Source organism: Ptychodera flava, chromosome 13 (assembly GCF_041260155.1).
Source record: "Ptychodera flava strain L36383 chromosome 13, AS_Pfla_20210202, whole genome shotgun sequence".
In the NCBI taxonomy this organism is placed as follows: domain Eukaryota; kingdom Metazoa; phylum Hemichordata; class Enteropneusta; family Ptychoderidae; genus Ptychodera; species Ptychodera flava.
In genome coordinates, this window is record NC_091940.1 from 28,340,185 (window position 1) to 28,361,116 (window position 20,932).

The following is a 20,932-nucleotide window of genomic DNA, read 5'->3' on the forward strand; positions in this document are numbered from 1 at the left end:
ACAGTACTAATCTTGGACTTGCAGTGACTACAATCCTGGCTACAAGACGGAAATGGGTGCCTGAAAATTGTGACCTGTTTGCTGATTTGAATACGGTTGGGCTAGTAGTTTGCGGGGTCATAGGATCTTCGGTACCTGGCACTTATTGAAAGTACACGATGATACGGGTGGTCACACGCCAGATCGATATTTTTTTTTCATTCCACCGTGACAATAGAGGGGAAAGTTGGACGGGGATCGACTGTGCGTCATGGTCGTGTTTTAATAGCACAATCGGTAAACAAAACCTACAAGCTTAGGAGCATTATGATGGAGAGAATTAACTAGGAGACTGGTGGTGCGATTTTGGTAGGTCATCATTTATCATCACGAGCTAGTTTGAGGGGCAATTCATTTTAATTTATTAGAGAACAATGACATCATTTGTAAAGTGCCTTAGGCTTCTGAAATGCAAATTATTTGGCGTTGGGGAGGGTCACTGGTTATGATCAAGGAGAAGAGAAAAGGTCAACACAACAAACAACATAGAATTTTATAAACCTAGCTTATTTCAAAAAAGCATCAGCCCTTCCCCCCTTTATTCTATCCAGACCCTAAGCTTTCTTGAAATTGGTTAAATATTTCTTCAACACGGACTGTCGAAAAGTAATTCAGTGAATGGATTATAATCCCAGAACATTACTCATGGCCTCTTTGTGTGTTAAATATCCTAGATCGAATTCAGTATGACTTAATACCATAGGAATTAATAATCACCCTACATTAAGTTGGAAAGTGTAGCTGTTATCACTGACTTGTTACCATGTGAACCCTAATTATTAAAACGACATGAAAAACACAATTTCGCGTGATGAAATTAAAAAGAGTAATATACAAATGTTAAAATGGACTAGATGTAAGTATATTAATAAAAAAAACACACAAAAACTGCAACTTCATACTCAAGGGTTAATAATCATTGACTGCATATCAAGCTCATTTAAAGAGCATTTAACTCACTTGTTAAATCGTTAGATTGAGCATAAGGTGATATATTTTTGATTTAATGAATTTTAATTTGGTTTGTCACATCGTTGCCCCAGTATCAGCACTGATTCAAAGTAGTTGGATTATCAGGTCTGTGACTTGAAAATCGCTTCATCAGCGAGGCGGATCAGGAGGGCAAACACATATAATATGCTTTGTTTCTTCCAGAACCAGACTTCACAAAGTTTCGCTTTATCCCCAGTCAGGTGTGACGATGTCACGTCGCCATGGAGCCGAAGTGTAAACGTTCGTCATTTCCGTTACGCATAGTTGCCCGTCATTGCGACGAAAGGCGCTTGCAGTAGCTTCTATCAGTCAGCAATTTTGGGAAAAAGTGAGGTAAGACCTTTATACGCTGGCGTGATTTGGTCGCTGTAAATTATTTCGACTACTTAGTTAACCGAGCTCTTACTTCTTTGTCAGCGAGTATTGACCGCAGCCGTGGCGTCATTATCTTATTTTCTCTTGTTTTCTCCTGTGAGAGAACGTCTTACTGGCAATATGATTCATTATGGTAAATACTATGGAGCAGATATCTTAAAATAAGCACATCTCAGATGTGCATATCGGTCCGCCAGTGACCGTCGGTAACGCCGCTGGGTCAACAGCAGACTCTTGTTGTTTTGATATGGAAATCCAAGTAGTTTTCCTCCCGCTTCGTGCACCCCGGCCGCTCCATGCAATGAACCGTACACTAGATCCTAGTCAGCTCAAATAAAATGTCGTTTGTTCCTTTCAGATTCACTAAATCATCGTGATACGACAATTACGCCTGGACATGGCGGCGTCGAAGTACGAGGGGGTACGAGTTCTTGTTGCCATAATCTGCGTCACGTGTTTGACACTTTCGCACGGCAGGGAAGTTGATATCCATCGAACAGATGTCGACAGTTTGACGGCATACGACAAGGGTCAGTGAGTCTTTAGAATGAATGTATGGTCCTGAAACGAGTTTGTTTTTCTCTTAAAGCGTGTACAGAATAGAAAACTTCATATCGTGAGTTCTCTATAAGAAAAAATGGGAAAAGAACTTCACAATCACGGAAATTTCTTTATTTATTTTTTATTAGTCCAACATCCAACAGGCGTTAGCCCACTTACAGGATGAGGTACGCATAACCCACTAACCCCCAATGGAGCACTGAGGAGTAAAGTGCCTTGCTCAGGGGCACAGCACCGTGCTAGAGTCTCGAACTCACCGTATTCCGACAGTGAGTCCATTACTCTGGACATACCGGGTCTTGAACCGGGTCTCGAACCCACCATCCTCCGATAGTGAGTCCGTTGCCCTACCCACTGGTCCACGTGCCTCCTTCAAGTAAAGTTCGAATCGATCAGTAAACAGACCAATTCGGAAAAAACCTGATATATGCAATCACAATACTGCGCAAGACCTGAAGTAGCAAAAGCAAAACAGGCCTGCTGTCGAAATGGACCGTGCTGGTTCATTGGCTACAACAACAGTAAGATCCCTTCATAAAGAGTTAAAAAGAACCACAACATAGATCCTCTGCTACAGTAACCATATACTTTCTTCTCATTGTTTGATAGTTAAGAGGGCTATTGGTGACTGTGGAGGGACGTTCACGTCGTCAAGTGGTACGCTTACATCGCCGTCCTATCCATTTGACTATCCCGACTATGCCGATTGTTATTATGGCATAACCGTGACGCAAGGCTACACAATCGTGGTAAGAAACAAGAACAACGTACAACTAAAGGAAACAAGAAAATCAATTTTAAGGATAGAATAATGAAGGTCACACACTGTCAGACAAAAAAGAAACTATGGTTGACAATAAATTTCTGAAATGCACGTCTCTTTGTGTAGTAAATGGCTGTCTGTTACAACTTAGGTAAAACCGCTGTTACAACTTTAAAAAGCCCTAAAGGTGCAAAACGGTATCGGTTACATCATATCTCAGTGAATATAATATATGCCCAAACACTCATTATATTCAATAGGCTATTCCTCATCACAATGCGTTCAGTATCATGGGAGCTAGCTTGGCAGTGTTTTTATAATTTGTCCTAAATAACTTTGAGTTCAATTTTGCAATATCTTCGCATTGAATATGAGTCCCTAGCTAGAATTAATTCTAACCATGATTCCTCAATTTCACCCCCCTATAGTTGGAGTTCTCCTTGTTTGTAACTGAAGCAACTTTTGACACAGTCGAAATCTTTGATGGAAACAGTCGATACGATACGTCGCTGGGAGAGTTTTCTGGTTCATTCATAAATTCACAATTTACATCATCGGGACGAAGCCTGTACATACACTTCCATTCAGATGGCTCTAACACAGCAAGCGGATTCTATGCCACTTATAGGCTTGGTAAACACGGTTATGGTTTTCTTCTCGAACTCTCTGGTCCGCAGTCATTTTCACCCATACTGCGTGAATGGATTTAAAAGAGGAAGTTGCAATCATATCATTGGACGATGAGATCATAATATATAATTAATGAATAGTGTATCTTTCTTCCATTAGCATAGCCGCCACAGTATTTTTCCGTTCCTTCCTACTTTACATATCGGCATTACATCAGAATGACAGATGTACAGTTGATTATTACTTTTTACAAAAACCGTTTGTTTGAAAAATCATTTTAATAATACAAATTTCGACGTGACATAAACACATTGAAATGAACTCTCGCGAACAACAAAAACGTCAACTAGGAAATTTTACAAAAAATAGACGATGATCTTCCGTTTTACTACCGACATTCATGTGTTATAGATATTTTTTTCAACAGGAACTCAGACCTCGGGGTATTCATCAGGAGATTGTGGCGGAACGTTTACATCTGACTCTGGCACTCTCGTATCGCCGTCTTATCCAAGCCGCTATTCGGATTCCGCTGACTGTTTTTACCACATATCAACGTCAAGCGGTAACACCATCACGGTAAGCAGGCGACAATCAATTTTTCAAAGTCTCCTTTTTACTCCCTGTCCTGCTTTCGACTGACGTCGACAAAATATTTCATCACAATATGAAGTATGTTTGTTTCGTTCTTGCCCGTCTGGGTGCGACAGGATTTACAGGTAAACGCATGATGCAGACACCGTTTAATATCTGACTTTGTCGGAATATTATTCATTCTCGAAATTTGTTCACAGGCAATTGATGCCAACATTATTTCATCGAACTGTGCGTCACCACGAGGCAGCAGGACTCTGTTTTGATACAAAATTTCCCGACTGGAAAGCGTTAATCATTTTCCCATAATATTACCTTCTGGCATTTGCTTTGTCCAAGAATATGTGGGCGTGACAAACCGTTTGTTTACCAGTAAACATTTCGTCCTGTCAGAAACCGAGCCGAACTTTTCCCCTTGTCAAAATTTGCAAAATTTGTTACAACAAAGTCGATTAGAGGAAAAAAGGTCATGTAATATCACTGTCGTGACTCTACAAATTAAAACTATTGTTATTATATACAATTCTGCCCTGTCTTCCGTGAATGGAATCTGTCCAACGGCAAATGTTGTCGTCAAGTAGCCAACGTGGTCAGTCGCTTTTCCGTCCAATTTCAGCAGAATTGCTTTTAAGTTTCATCCTGAACAGGCGCCCAAAACGCTAAAATTCGACATTTTTGGCACTTCAAGACCACTTTCAATGCTTCCATATCTAGGCCCATAAATGGTGTACACTTATCAAATGACCTGTATTGATTCGGTCGTTGACGTTCAGAAAAAGGAATGCCCAAAATTTAACACACATTCCTTTTAAACAGCGAAGTAGAATTGCCCCCAAACCGCACCATCACACAGACATATATAGAGACCTATCAGCTGTCTCCATAAATTAATACAAATGCAACTTGTAAGTGCACTCAGTGCTGCAATTTATCTCTTATAGTCAGTAAGACTAAGACGCCGTAAGATAATAGAACAAAACACAAACTTGTCAGATTGTACTTTGCAGCTTCATATCTAGTCCATTTACAGCATCCCTTGCAATACAATGCAATATAGTTGACGAACCTAGAAATGTTCTTTTCTATGAAGTTTTTTTGTTGATTTGCATTCATATGAGTACCTGAAAATTTTTTAGCTTGGTTGCCCAAAAATTAATGTTGGGTAACTCTTGTGATTTGCATAATCCAAAATGGCCGCCAAATCATCTCTAAGGTTCAACTTTTGACCTAGAAATGTTCTTTCGTATGAGGTTTCTTGTTGATTTTCATTCATTTGGGTTGTTGAAACAATTTTAGACTGGTTTCACACAAAATGTAATGTTTGGCAATGCTCGTAATTTGCATTATCTAAGATGGCCGCCAAATCATTACTAAAATTTAACTTTTGGCCAACACATGTTCTTGGTATGAAGATTCTTGTCGATTTACATTCATTTTGGTATTTGAAACAATTTTAGCTTGGTTGCCCGAAAGTTATGTTGGCAGACTAACGTAACTTGCATAATCAAAGATGGTCGCCAACATGACCTCTTAAATTTAACTTTTTGCCCTCACGTCCTTATATGATATGTAATACCTCTCTTCTGGGGTATTCATAGGTGTAGAAACCATTTCTGATGTTACTTTGTTTGTCAATGGTCAAATTCACAGGTTAAAGGTCAGGTCAAGGTTAATTTTGACTTTTGGCTTGGCAACAGTTGGAAACAAAAACTTTATAAACACCGATGATTCTCTCGGATTTTCTTTATGTGAAGTCTGTTTTCAGGCCACAAGAACCGATACTCAAAATTAAATAGGTGTGAGTACACAATATGTGTTATTTTGGCAATGAATTGTAAATATTTGTGTGCTCCCACGCATATCCAGGATCAAAAAACAATCCATAATATTGTCCTTGCTGTAAAAATCCGCTCCGGCATCCCCATCATTCTCTTCTTCAACATTATGTCAACATTATCCCCTGGTCATCATCTGTAGCCTCCCTAACACCCTCCTTGCCAACACCCTCGCCATCTGTTGCTTGAAGAACTCATCTGGCACAAGACAACTAATTCATTTCCCATAAGCCACCACAGTAGCTTTGAGCTCGATTTTCCCATTTTAAAACATTCAGCGGCACGAATCCTCTTAGCAGGTGTTAGGTCAATGTCAGCTTGACTACTGATTAATTTTTCGTGTGGGCAAGTCCACGGAAATTTTGAGATAGCGATGAAAATAGCGCCCTCAGTGGTGTTTTTGACAAATTTCAGGCTTATTGTTATGATTTCTATTAGCCCTAGAACTCCTCATATTACCACCAAATGCTTCAGCCATTATTCACAACAGTCTGCATTTTGATTCAGGCAGAAAAATATCTTTACAAAAATTCTTGACGTTAAAGTTCAAACTAAACAAGCATCCATGCAGATATCAAAACTTCAAGGTCTGCTCTATTTTTCTTCCGAACTATCTTCCTTTTTGGGTAACGAACCCGGAAGTGAATTGGTGATCTTGTGCCATCTGTTAATGTATGGATTGTAGCAGTCATCTTCACCAAAGTAGTTACAGTATGGTGTGCGTGACAGATATTCTTTTTTGTTGCAGCACAATGCCCTAGTGAATACATTTGGTAGCCTGTGCATTACATTGACACTGGATCAATTAACTCTAGCAGTGCTGGGTAACCCTTAGCAATGTCGGAAACACAAATACTAGCTAGCAATTCCCATCCAAATTTATACCAGCTGGCTCTTCTGGTGAAGCTTGATAGCCTGCAGCTTATCCACAACGTATACTTGTAAATGAACCCTCAACAAGTGCAACACATATATCCATTTAATATAACAGCAAACAGCAAAAGGAAATAGGAAACTAATGCTAATGCCAGTGCCCTGAATTAAAGAAATCTTATTCAAAAGTAAGGCTCTTCTCTCTATTTCCTTTCATTGTTGTGTCACTGCCCGACTGAATTGTACTATCGAATTTCTAGTTTAACGCAGAGTTGCGTATTTAAAATGAACAGGCAGGAGTAGAGAACATCAGCTGAAATACTTTAAAGCTACGTTTACAAGGTTTACCTCGGCCCAAAACTTGCTGATGTGTTGAAGATACAATGTTTCTGAATGTAGATTGTAGTTGTTCAATCAATGTATTTTGGCTCACAAGTATGATATGTATATTTTTTATTTCATTCTTAAATTTCTGTATACACTGTCCCTAAGACACACCCTAAAACCTTTAAGCTTTTTTTCCTTGGCTCAACACAAGTCAATAGCTCGTTAAATTTTGAAAAGAACACTGTAATCTATAAGAATAGAGCTGATGCATCTTACGTACTACCGGCATTGTTAACAACAATATGACGTCTTGAATGACCCAAAGAGGATGACACTATAAATTATACGGTGAAAGAGCTGACTTAATATATAGCTTCGTCCGAGTGTATTCCAGCGCTCCAGCACGCCTTGTACATTTGTATTGTCACAGTAGAATGTATTTGAACTGAACTGTCCACACAACAGGAAAGCCTGCCAGTTGAAGAAACCCTACACATAAAAAAGAAACAAAATCTATGTTGATGGCCCAATGAGACGTTTTTGCATCATTTAAACTTAACGAACCACCTTGCCCGTGCCTTCACGCTCCTTCAAGTTCATGTGACAAAGTTAGATTTAGTGATACTATAATTCATAGATCGCCATGATAGTCTCTTCAAAGCTGACGGTGTTCTGATACGACGTGGCGTCGGCTGATAACCGTGGAATGTTTTGTTAGCGATCAGTAACTTGCTCATTCAAATGCTATGCTAAGTGTGAATTTGATTATCCTGATACATTTATAAACCGTAAGGCTGTATTCACAAGCACCTCGGGGGGGGGGATCAAAAACATGTTGTCTGACTTTTTCAAATAGCCCTCCCAAACAAACTCAAAAAGCTTTCAAGTGCCCCTTCTGACTTGCAATAATTTTACAACCCCTCCAAAGGACTTTACAAAAATTACAGTGGGGTAGGCTAGTGTTTTGGCATGGGTCGCAATTTTTTGCGCAAGCATTTTGATGAGTCATGAAATTTCATGCCTTTGAGGGAGGTCACCATTTTTTGTGCAACTATTAGAAGGCAAAATGTGGCCTATGTAATGCTGCGTCCAAAAATATCAAATCATAATACATTGAAGTCTATTGGGCAAACTATTAACAATCTTCGCCCCTCAAAACAAGCCATATATGTACATTTATATATGTTTGATGATTTATGTAAATGCACTTTGCTTCAAGTGGCATGGGAGGTAAAAAGTGCATGTGTGTACAAAAAATTTGATTTTAGAATTTCACCAAAAAATTATACACTGTTGATCCTTTATACATGGCGATCTATGAAAAAACTATTAACAATATTTTTCTATCATAAAATTAGCAATATTCCTGCATCTATAGACGTAAGCTGATAATTTATGTCAATGTACTTGATTAAGTACTTTTCCATGACAAATGGTACAAATGTACTTCATTAGAATGTTGTGTTTAAAGTGAAGGTGTGGACAACAAACATGATATTGGAATATCACCCCAAATATTTATTTACATCTCAGTATTAGTCTATACGTAAACTATTAAATATATTTCCTGAAAAAAATACTTGCTTTATCTACTAAATGCTGTTAAATATTCAATTTTAGGCTGCAATAAGTTTCTTGATAAACAATAACAATGCTCTCTGTACAATTACAAGGATGGCTTTCCTCAACCGTCAGGAAAAACTGAACATAACATAATTGTATAGAAATGACATGAGCTACAGTACCTTTTGACCAATCATGTATTTTTTGTTCTGTGTATCAATTGCAATTTCTTTTTCTACTCCCCACATCATGCTAGAATAACAAATATTCTGTTTGGCAAATATTCTGTATATTTGTAAAGACCGTTATCATTGTTATTGATGCCAAATGAATTATAATCAGGAATTGAATTCAATTTTAAACAAGGCAGTATTGCTGAAGGCAATGAGTACTTGGGCCGTGATAGAGTAATTTTGAGGACAATATATACTACTATTCAAATATGGTCTTGAATGTCCTCCTGTCAATTAGGCATTTGATTAACTGGTTATTAAACGAAGCAATGGCATGACAACGGCAAAATATGTCTAGCAACTTTTGTGGACTTTGAGGCAGGGGTTCTTTATTTATAGTGGAAATTGCTAAAACTCCTTAAATATTCAAATTACAGCAATTTCTTTTGTTCTCAATGGTAGATGTCTAATATTTAGATGGGCATATTTAGATTTCTACCCTATAGTTATCCCTATATACCAAAAATCGGACATCCAGCTCTATTGGCTTGCTCAGAATTAGATATGCGCATAATTAATGAGGTACAATATGTGGTGTCATAAGGTGTCTTATCATACCAAATATGAAGGGTGTAGCACTTGTGGTTACTGAGTTGTGGACAAATATATATATTTGAGGTCAAAGGTCATTGAGGTCACGTGACATTTTGTCAAAATAATTGTATTGCTAAGTTATTCCTATACACCAAAAATCAGACCTCTAGCTCTATTGGCTCGCTCAAAATTAGATATGTGCATAATTAATGAGGTACAATATGTGGTGTCATAAGGTGTCTTATCATACCAAATATGAAGGGTGTAGCACTTGTGGTTACTGAGTTGTGGACAAATATATATATTTGAGGTCAAAGGTCATTGAGGTCACGTGACATTTTGTCATAATAATTGCATTGCTAAGTTATTCCTATATACCAAAAATCAGACCTCTAGCTCTATTGGCTCGCTCAAAATAAGATATGCGCATAATTAATGAGGTACAATATATGGTGTCATAAGGTGTCCTATCATACCAAATATGAAGGGTGTAGCACTTGTGGTTACTGAGTTGTGGACAAATATGTATATTTGAGGTCAAAGGTCATTGAGGTCGCGTGACGTTTTGTCAAACAAATTATATTGTTAACTTGTCCCTATATACAAAAAATCAGACCTCTAGCCTTATTGGCTCGCTCAAAATTAGATATGCGCATAATTAATGGGGTACAATATGTGGCGTCATAAGGTGTCCCATCATACCAAATATGAAAGGTTTAGCACTTGTGGTTACTGAGTTATGGACAATAATGTATATTTGAGGTCAAAGGTCACCAAGGTCACATGATATTTTGTCAAAATGTCTGAGATATCTGCATGAACCGATGGACTCACTGATGGACTCATGGACGGATATGACCCAATCTATAAGCCCCCTGGACTTTATCCGTGGGGACAAAAAAACTGTGTCACTGCATCCTTTAGGCAATATGAATACGATGAGAAACTAAATTTTTATTTTTCTTGGCCTTATACATGGGAGTCTATGGAGGTGTAAACTAAAAAGTCCTCTAACACGGCCAAATTCGATCGCATTGTCAAACAAATCGACGTGCATCTGTATGGGGTTGGGTACTATTCTTGTCAAGAAATTGACCAGGGCATGTCTGAGATATCTGCGTGAACGGACGGACGGACGGACTGACATGACCAAACCTATAACTCCCTCAGGACTTCGTCCGTGGGCACTAAAAACAACGCAACAGTTATTACAGCTACACCGGCGGTAGGTTCATATCCAGAGCCCCGTACGGTCTGCCGCCGTCGCTTGAAAACAATCTCATAAACCTGGCCATATGGGCAACTGTGTATGGGCAGCTGGATGCTTGACTTCCTGGAGAAGGCGAGCTGTCACGTTCAAGCTCAGGATTATTTGTCGATCAAATTTCAGTAAATTTACCTTACCTAGATGAAATTTTGTCTATAGGCTGAAATTTCGCCGAAGTTTGACAAAATTGCATCGATTTTTCAGGTTCATATCCGACATTTTTGAGTTTTGAGTGCAGACAGAAATAAGTTTTGAGGCAACATGGCTGCGACCCCATGTTGACCGCCAGCCCTGCGTACGATGCTATGTGCTACAGCTAACACACAGCATCGTACGCAGGGCTAGCGAGAGAGTTGCCGACATCGACGGTTATTTACGAGAAGTGAATAAAAGACTGTCATTTTTGGAAGCGATCGAGTAGCTGAGGTAGGCTGGGATACGACTTGGGCCCAAGAACGCTGAATTTCGGCAGTAATTTGGCTTTTTACGTCAAGTCCTACGTACGGGCCTTGCGGGGCGATTAGCTGTAGCGGAACACACAGCATCGTACGCAGGGCTAGTTGACCCCAAGTGAAAATGTGTTCGCGATCAAATCTTCCTATATTTTTTTCAGAATTTTCGACAAAATCATTGCTTCTTAAATCTTTTGTAAAATATAAAATACTAAAATAAAAATGCGATGTGCCATGTCTCCAGATTTCTTAAATATCGTTCGTTGACCGTTCGACGGAATACTTATTTCGCAAACTTGTGACGCAGTTGAAATTCAATACTGACCCCCAATAATCTTAATGAGACGAGATCATTCTAGACATCCTCCAAATTATCCAACCATTCGCGTTAGAGTTCAGCTCGCTTAGAGTATCATAACATTCTTCGGCCTTCGTTTAGATCGACCCTAATCTCTCCCATTTAGGAAATAAATACACAAGCTACCTTGACAAAACTTCGTGCACCATCCAGGACCAAAGGCACTACAAATCTGTCTTGACGTCATCATCTCCTTACATGGTAATCGGCATACCATATTTTTTAGCAAAGGAGACACAGAATACGTCGGAGTATTCTGTTTCAAAACGTATTACATTGTGTGATGTTGTTAAAAAAAGGTAATGTTACTGCAGTGGTATAAATTACAAAACACAAAAGTTCAAATCAGTTTATTTTGGACTGGCTTTACCCAACATTTCATATTGTTTCTTATGCCAGATTTGACCACGTGCTACTGGCGACCCCTTTACATGCAAATTTTGTGTCAAATGGTGTGTTCTCCTGGAAAAACAAACGTACGATTTCTAAATGAAGGAGGCGAAATTTGCCCTCAAAACTCGAAACCACCCTTTACAGGGTGTACCTAGCTATTTTGAACGAGCTTCTCGAATCTGCAGCTCTATTTCGAAATGGTGGTCTGGCTTTCTCAGCTCAAGGATAAGTGTTCTCCATCGCTGTAGGCATTACTATTCTCAACTGGGGGTACAGTTTCCAGTCGTAATGTTTTTCATTGTGTCCGGGATATAAAACCTTTCCTTTTCACAATTTCACTTTGATTAACACTAGTCCACATCTTGTCAGTGATTAAACATGTTTCGAGTTTAAATGTTAAATTCTGGTCTCGAGCCCTCTTGTTCGACCAAACTGAAATTACCCCTCCCACTTTGGCTCGTCCAGTGGGTGTAGCAAGGGTCGTGCCATCGCCTAGGAAACGGAGGGTGCATTAATTGTTGCATTTCGATGCACATTTTGATTATGTTCAGAAGATTTGTGGCAAAAACTCAGATAGAGAAGCATTGATATTCACATCTCACTTATCAAGACTGGCTGAGAGCAGCACTTCCATTCAGTTAACATCATTACGCCATTTATTATGCCGAGAAAGATGAAGCCAAGACATTTTGCCCTCCCTGGTCTCAGCCAGAAATGGTTATACCTTACAGTTTTTTCCCACGGAATGAAAACAAATGTACTTGGGCTGAGGCCCAAGTACAACAATAAAGCCGCCTCTAGGAGTTGAACAAGATACTGCAGTGGATACACAAAACAAAACCACCCAAAAGATAGCCAAACGATACAGCTATAAATTGATAACCCAACACACATTCCATATCAATCATGGAGACAGTTTTGTTTCCAGTCCCCCTGTAAGTCCCCAAATCTTTTCAATGCCCCCAACATACCCTTCACATTTTCAAATCCTCATTATTTCTCCCGCCCCCTCAAGAGGTGTTTGTAAATGCAACTTTCAAAACAGGAACGTGTCAGTGAACCGAATCTCTAAAATATTGCATTTTATTTTCGGCCTTTATTCTTTAGAAGACATAACACCAATTTCAAGGCTCTCTATTAATATTGTTTACTCTAGATCGATATTTCTTATGTTGACACTGAATCGTGCTGTGATTACGTTGAAGTCTTCGATGGAACATCACGAACGGCCACGTCATTACGTCGCTTGTCCGGTAGCCATAGCTCAATTGATCCCATCACCTCGTCAGGGAGTAATCTATACATCCACTTTCATTCGGACTCTTCGATGAGCGACAGAGGATTCTACGCAACTTACACAGTCAATAATTTTGGTAAGACCCCATTCTACTGGCGGCGTTTACCATTTCAAATACTTTATCTTATCGTGGTCCATGATGATAACTTTCTGTAGCCTTCAGTAATTACAGGGGTGGGTTCGCCGGGGGAATTTGGGTAGTGTCACTTTTTAGAAAACTGTCCATTGGGGAGAGGCACTTGTTATAAACCTATCTAGGGGGTCACTTTTAACAGAATTGAAGCTGATTTTACGGCTAAACCTTCATTGTCCATTTGATATTTCCTGAATAGGAAATCACCGACGATATACATACACATTATCAACAAGTTTCACAAGCAAAGAAGATACGGTAATATCCTACATTAAACACCTTGAACAGTTAAAACTGATGAAAGACATGAGACAAAAACACATGGGACAGGTGGCAAAGTGTTTATCAATTATCAAACGTCTCTAAATGCACACGTTGATAGTTTCTATATTGAAAACAAAACTTCATAGTTCTCTCATAGATTGGCATGTATAGTGAATCAACATTTCGGAGAAATTAAAAAAAAAAAAAAAAAAAAAAAATTGCACACACATGGGTTTGCAGCTACCGTAGTCTAATCAAGAACATTAGTATTAATAATAAAAAGTACATAAATACAAAGATTTATCTGGTTTTGTATTGGAAAAAATAAATTCATAGTTTCATCATAGACTACCATGTATAGTGAATCAACATTTCGATGGAATTCCAAAATCAAATTTCTTACACACACATAGACTTGTAACCACCCTAGTCTAATCAAGTGCATTTATATCAATTATCAAACGTCCATAAATGCACATATATTGCTAGTTTTATATTTGAAAAAAAGTTTTTATGGTTCTCTCATAGACTACCATGTACAGTGAGTCATCATTTTCGGTGAAATACAAAAATCTAATTTATTGTACAGAAATGCACCTTTTACTTCCTAATTTAAACAAAGTACATTTAAATACATTATCAAACATATATAAATGTACAGATATAGCTTGTTTTGTGGGCGGGGAAGGGGGATTGTCAATATTTTGCCTAATATACGCCATGTATTATGATTTGATATTTTGGGGTGAAGCACTATATCAGCCACTATCTTGATTGCCTCCTATAGTTGCCCAAATATAGTGACCCTCTCGCAAATGTATGAAATATCATGTCCGTTCAAAAATATTTGCTTGATAAATTCCGTCCCTCCCTAAATGTAAGCCCCCTGTAATTTCTGTCCCTAACTTACATAACAATCAAACCAATCGTTATGTAACTTAGCTGATACTGTTTCAGTTATTCCTGGGGAGGATACTGCAGTGGTTGAGGGGCGGGAGGGTCAAAGTTTAGAATGTCGGTCAGGGCAGGGTCATACTTTAGATAGAAGGATTTGGGAGCGTCACAATTTATAGTACAGGCATGCACGGAATTCCCCCGGCCCAGCTCTTGTAATTACTAAAGGCTCCCTAACATAAACAAAAGAGCTCTCTTGCTTACAATGACGAAGCAACGGACTCCTTGTTAAGTTCGCGAAGAAGGTTTCTCTTTGATCATGGGCAAAAACTTCAATAGCTTTCGAAGCCTGAAGCAACATATCACTGAGTAATGGTAATGAGTAATGATAATATGGTTCATGCAGTTATTACATAAAGCATATTATCATGTATTAATAACTGCATGATGACTACCAATGCGTCGTGCTAATTATTTATTTGCGTAGAAACGCCTAGAAAATGTTATTATGATGTTGCAATCTCGTTTATAGTATTACAAAAGACTATGTCAATAAAGACATTTTCGAAAGTGTTTTCAGTAATAAGCGCTGCAAGCGATTAAAAACAAAGGAGACAGAGATAACGAATTTTTGCAATGCACGTTTAGGCTCCAGGGACTGATGAAACCTTCCGTTTAAAATGTGTTACGTAATAACAATAATTATCATTGTCCATGTCCAGACATTTTCAAGTCTCACTAGTGTCTGAAAAAATCAGGACGTCCATCATTTATTTTCAAGAGGGTTGGGGGACATGTGATTGTCTACTATACTGTGCGTCAAATCGAATTTAAGACTCTTCTCATGATAAATAATCATCAATCAATTTCAACAGGAAGCAGTAACGCTGGTGTTATCGCTGGATCGGTGGTCGGCTGTATCATTTTCATAATCATCATCATCGCCATCATTGTTGCCTGTTGTTACTACTCCCCAAAATCCTCCAAGACGACGTCTTCTACGTCAAATAGGGCTCAAATCCACCCAACAAATGGTCAAATGTGAGTAATGTGCCAGAGGCTTTTGGCGCATAAATTATATTTCGCAACTTTCGTGTACATTTAATACGTTTTTTCACCCTATTTCTTCAAAGACAATTTCAATCGAGAACCGATCAGGTACGTTGCGTAAAAGAGATCGGTATGACAGAAAAGCACGACTTTTTTAATCAATCTGGAATATATTAATTAAATAACTGATAGAAATGAAAACGACTTAAATAATTGATAGAAATGAAAGCTTCAAGAAAGCTGAGATTAATACATACATGCCACTGAACTTACGAATGCTGAAAAAATCCGTATTCGGCATGTGTCTTGAAAGAGATAATAAGGAGATTTCATAGTATGCAAGCGCTGTCATTCCGTCTCAAACCCTCTGTCCGTCTCCCTTCAATCCCTATATATATTTATATCTACATCTCTGTCTGTTTGACTCTTACTCAGGCTTCCAGCTGGTTTTAAAGCATTTAGACTACCTCAGACCATTAGGCAATGATTTTGGGCTAATGATAACACTGGCTAAATCACCAAGCTATTAACACAATTGGAACTAAATTGGGATAATTAAATGAGAGTAATTATAACGAAATTTTAATGAAATTGAACTTCTTACAGCTTAAATTTTGCTGTATGATCGATTACTGTAAAAAACTGACATGTTGTTTTCATCGAACAAAACAACAAAAAACACATCGATTATTTTACATCCCTTAATTCACATTCATTTCTATGAAACGGTTGTGTTTTTTTGTGTAAATGCCATTAACAAACGAGACAAAATGACAAAATATCTCTAATTTATGACTTTTGAGTCAGTGCACTTATGAAATGTCCCTGACTTTTTTCGTCATTTGGGGCTTAATAAACAGTAAATGCAGTCAGGCAAATTCACAAATTTTCATTCAAATATAAATATTGTTAATATGTATTCAACAATGTTGCATTAGGTGCAGTCATGCAATGATTTTTATTCATAACATTTGCGCACAATCAAAAATTCGGGTACAGTTTTAAATATGGTTAACAAATACGATGTTTAATAAATTTCTCGAATTCTGAAGAAATTATGCCAATCGAATTATACCGATTTAGTTCCACGTGTTTACTGTAGTAAACGTTCCAGTAAAGGGAGGGGGTCCCGTTGGTGGCGAATACCTGTCTTTGTTGAAAAAATCAGAGAATGAAAGGGGAGAATGTGGAGTTCATTCATCAGTTGTTCTCCTTGTCGGGCAAGGGGCATTGCTAAATCTGCCGGTTAAGATTAGAATCGCAATTTGGAAAGATTTGTCGCCGGGGTATAGTCTCATATTTATTATCTTCAGTACTAGTCACTTCCTTTTCGTTCCCCGTTTGCAGGCCCGGTGTCACCGACATGTCTCAGAACGACCCACCAATGTATACGCCGCACGGTGGCGTCGTTCAGACCGGTCACGGTGTACCAATGCAGGCGTACAACCAGCCCTACTACAACCAAGGCTACTACTATCCTAACCAGGCTTACCCTGCACCGAATACCGTGCAGCTGCAGTCGGATCCAGCATACCCACCAATGCCAGGAGCTGTTGGGAACTGATAATGCCGTGACTTGCGCATGCATGACCGACCTACAGAAATTAACTAACGCCATAGCAATATTCATTGACTGAGATCGGCTTTTCTATCGACTAGCAGAACGTATGACGACTTCAACTTGAGACAGCAAACATCGCATAAGAAACACTAAGCTTCATCGCTAAATGTGACGATAGTAATAGTTAAATTTGAAAATATGTTAAAATAGGAATTTGTTCTGTAATACTGATCACAATGACCATCATTCGATGCCAAGTAGGTTTATATTCACTCATTAAACGATCGCAATCGACAAAATCGATCACTTTGTAAAAAGATTAAAAACTACTAAAATGACGTACGCTGTTTAAACCGCCTATTTATTCAGGAAATGACGTAAAGAAAATTATATTATATACATTTGCGTTGTAAAATATCTGCCTGAAGTATTATTTTACACACGTTATCATCAGAATTGTTGGAAAAAAAATGCATGTTTCGCATTTACACTTTCATTTATAGTGCTTGAAGTTTTAAACAAATAAATAAAAGTCATATTATAATATGACTTTCATTTAAATTGCTAGAAAATTCAATTACTGACTATAGAGGGCGTTATGCATGTTGTAAGATCATAGTTCTTCTCGCCATTTAGATTAGAAAGATACCGTGACGAGCAATTGCTGAATACATTCAAAAGAAATATACCAACATGAAAGCAACAAGCATAACTCGAGCGCGCACTAGAAATTATTCTATCAAGCCAATGAACTTACTAGGACAGAATCCGAAAGGACAGAATCCAAAAGACGATCGGATTCGGGTGCCATACTACTGTAACACTTTACGCTGAATAAATATTTACAACTTAATAAATTGTTAAATCCATAAGGTGAATTATGATTTATTCCGACGATATATGGAGAACATGTCGTCCTTCATAGGGTTTACATAGAAATAGCAAAAAAAAAAAAAAAAAAAAAAAAAAAAAAAAAAAAGAAAAAAAAAAAAAAGAAACAGCCAAATGTTTATTATGGGGCTAACACCTGGGGACAACCACTAGTACATGTACTTCTAAGGCTAATTTGTGTGTGCAACCCGTTGTCGTGTTATAACGTCGATATTGTTCGGACATTTCTGGGCGTGTTGACATTGTGTGACCCGAACAATCAGTTTAACTGGGACACAATACAGCACAATAGCAAACGCCTGGATGTGACAATATCGCTAACGGTTCATTGTTTTGGAAGGGTTGTCGTGGTAAAAGAATGTCAAGACAACATTGCCCGCAACATTGTCGTCATTGCCTGTTTCGCTGAGCGGCTTACATACAGTACGGACATTCACCGGCGATTAGTCATGGCTGCATTATCTTAAGTTTGTCAAAAATATCTCGGTGGCCTGAACCGGACTCACATCGACCGTACGTTTTAAGAGCCATAATTTCATAGCTATTTATACTCTATGACTCACCCTCGTACAGTTTCAGACTTGCTTTTTCATTCCTTTGAAAGGTAAACTCCTTTAAATCACGATTGAACTGGTTCATGCTAGCGGCAAACCGTTTCCTGAAAGTGCTTGAGAAGGCACAAGACAGCTTGTCAAAATTGCCAGCTTAAAATGGATTTCCTTAAAGCGTAGATGTCGAGAAATTGCCTGTACTGGTGCAATCCATGAATACGAGCGCAAAACTATCGACAAAACAATTAGCAATATACATCACTTGCCGTCTTGTTGCATTTCGAATTTTGTCTTTAAATTTGTACGTTGTATTTGTATTTTCTTTTGATCACTTTAATAGAAATCTCCCCTCCTACTTCCTCTTTTCAGGTATTTAAATTGTTATGAATTGATGTTAGAACTGACGGTATGAGATTGGTGGGCACAAACTTCGGCTAGCGATAGTAATGAGTTTCCAGGCCCTCATGTTTTCATGCCCTTCCCCGACCCCTGATGTTCCCCTCAGTGCGACACCAGCGATTGAGCAGTGCGAAACCCTGTATGTGTCCATTGACCTTCATGAGACTGATACAGGCCTTTGGTAAGACTGCATTTACAAACACCTCTTGAAGGGGGAGGGATTCAAAAAAATGTTTGCAGATTTTTAAAACGCCCCCTAACAAACTCACAATGCGTTCAAATCCAACCTTCTGACTTGCTGTAATTTTGAACTTGGAGTCCCCCACCTCAAAGGAAGGCTAAATGAGGCCAATATTATATACTACTAGTGCTTTGTCCAAAAATATTAGTAATACATGGATGTCTATTGGCAAACTGTTAACATTTTCCAAATAAAAAAGAAGCTATATCTGTACATTTATAGTCGCGCCAGCGGCTTACTGACTACGCATGCGCGTATTCATAATATACTATGCGAGTAACCGGAAGTGTACCCTTCTTTCGTGGGCGCCGCCATGTTTTTTTGAGTGCTCGTAAATAAACAAATTTGAAACGTGCTCTCTATTATTTTATAACATGCCATTAATAAAATATATCTTTTTATTAGCGAGTAATTATTATTATCCACCCTGTCGCTGATACAAAATTTCTTATCACGCCTAAAAATTAAAAGAAGAGAGAAAACTGTCGTGCATATGAACGAGAACATTCGCAAAGAATGCTGGGATTGAATTTTAGAAAGGCGCCCTCTGTGTCAATAACTATGTGCAAAATTTACCCGTTTTTAGAACTAACGCTTGTAAATGTACTTTGCTAAAAAATGTGACTTTTGGATTGTATGGATAATGTTGTTTCACAATACATGTGATAAAGACCATAAACAATTTTTTTTCCAATATAAGACTACAATATTTGTGCATTTAAAGACGTTTGATGATTGACATAACTAGTGCACATGTGTACAAGAAATTTCACTTTGGAATTTCACCGAAGATGTTTATACACTCTACAAAGGGGTCTATGAGGGAACTGAATAATTTTTCCCAATGTAAAACTTGCAATGATTTGTGTATATATAGACGTTGGATAATTGACACTATCATCCATTCCTTTATATACCAAAGCCGAAAGGCCGAAACCGTAAGAATCAAGAGTATTTAGCAAACGAAACATAGAGGCATGCCCCTGATGTTTGTAGCTCAGACACGAGTATACATTTGCTAATTTTTCCATTAATAAGTAGCATATATGCGAAAAAGTCTTATTTCATGGTGCTATTGTGAAGGTTTTGAATATTAAAAAGCATAATACGTTCTTTAAATATTCTTATCCAAAAATGAAATAGCCATCACTCTAATGCAATAATCTTGGCACTTCGCATTTAAAAATTTCCCATGTATAAACTTATAGTTATCAATACTTAATACATTTTAAGCTTGAAGTATCATTCAGTTAGGCAAGAAATACAACTTTTTAAAACACTACTGATATTGACCGACAATATCTCAGGGTGGCGCATTATGGGAAGTCCACCCAACGTTCACATGTTTAAACATCATTTTGTTACTCACCAGAAGGTCTCACCAAAAGTTATTTGAATACTAATCTTCAAAAGGTAAAAATAAACCATATAATTATCATTTTATTATTGTGTTGACTTGATCTCTCTCAACAAGAGAGTCCTTCTTTTTACACCGCCAGATTCCTGCGGACGACGATCAGCAATAACTTTCAAAAATAGAAATATAATGCCTTTCGTTGCAAAGTTACACAGCATGCAGTGCAAATTTTCGCTAGGAAAGGCAAAAACTATCAAATTGTCACAACTATAGGTATCTTCCGTCTATCGTTTGTGGATGTAGTAGTGTCGCCAACTTCCATTTTTCTACCTTACGAATCAGCGAATCACACAAATCAAGCGCGTCTTTGTACATTGAAGCTTATTTGCAGGGAAATCCTGACACTAACCGCGTTTAGAAGAGCTCAGTTGAGCTCAATGACGGCCACTCCAGAAGTAAACGCCGACAAGGGGCAGGGCATGTCGGTAATCCTTTGTTCAGATT

The 20,932-nt window shown here is 38.2% G+C and overlaps 1 protein-coding gene across 1 annotated transcript; it reads left to right on the plus strand.

Moving 5' to 3' along the window:
* Nucleotides 1-1,256: 1,256 nt before the first annotated feature.
* LOC139148054 (tolloid-like protein 2) lies at nucleotides 1,257-17,861 on the plus strand. Its single transcript, XM_070719325.1, has 8 exons — nucleotides 1,257-1,365; nucleotides 1,766-1,937; nucleotides 2,578-2,717; nucleotides 3,160-3,364; nucleotides 3,789-3,940; nucleotides 12,947-13,163; nucleotides 15,254-15,419; nucleotides 16,776-17,861. Exons 2-8 carry the CDS (start codon nucleotides 1,805-1,807, stop codon nucleotides 16,990-16,992), a joined length of 1,230 nt encoding a protein of 409 aa, XP_070575426.1. The 5' UTR covers nucleotides 1,257-1,365; nucleotides 1,766-1,804; the 3' UTR covers nucleotides 16,993-17,861.
* Nucleotides 17,862-20,932: the final 3,071 nt, after the last annotated feature.

What these genes read in the sequence shown, in the direction of transcription:
- LOC139148054 (XM_070719325.1), top strand. Translation starts at nt 1,805, where the DNA reads ATGGCGGCGTCGAAGTACGAGGGGGTACGAGTTCTTGTTGCCATAATC. An exon ending in CTATGCCACTTATAGGCTTG is followed by an intron (nt 3,365 to 3,788) that starts GTAAACACGGTT and finishes TTTTTTCAACAG; the next exon opens with GAACTCAGACCTCGGGGTAT. An exon ending in CAAGCGGTAACACCATCACG is followed by an intron (nt 3,941 to 12,946) that starts GTAAGCAGGCGA and finishes TGTTTACTCTAG; the next exon opens with ATCGATATTTCTTATGTTGA.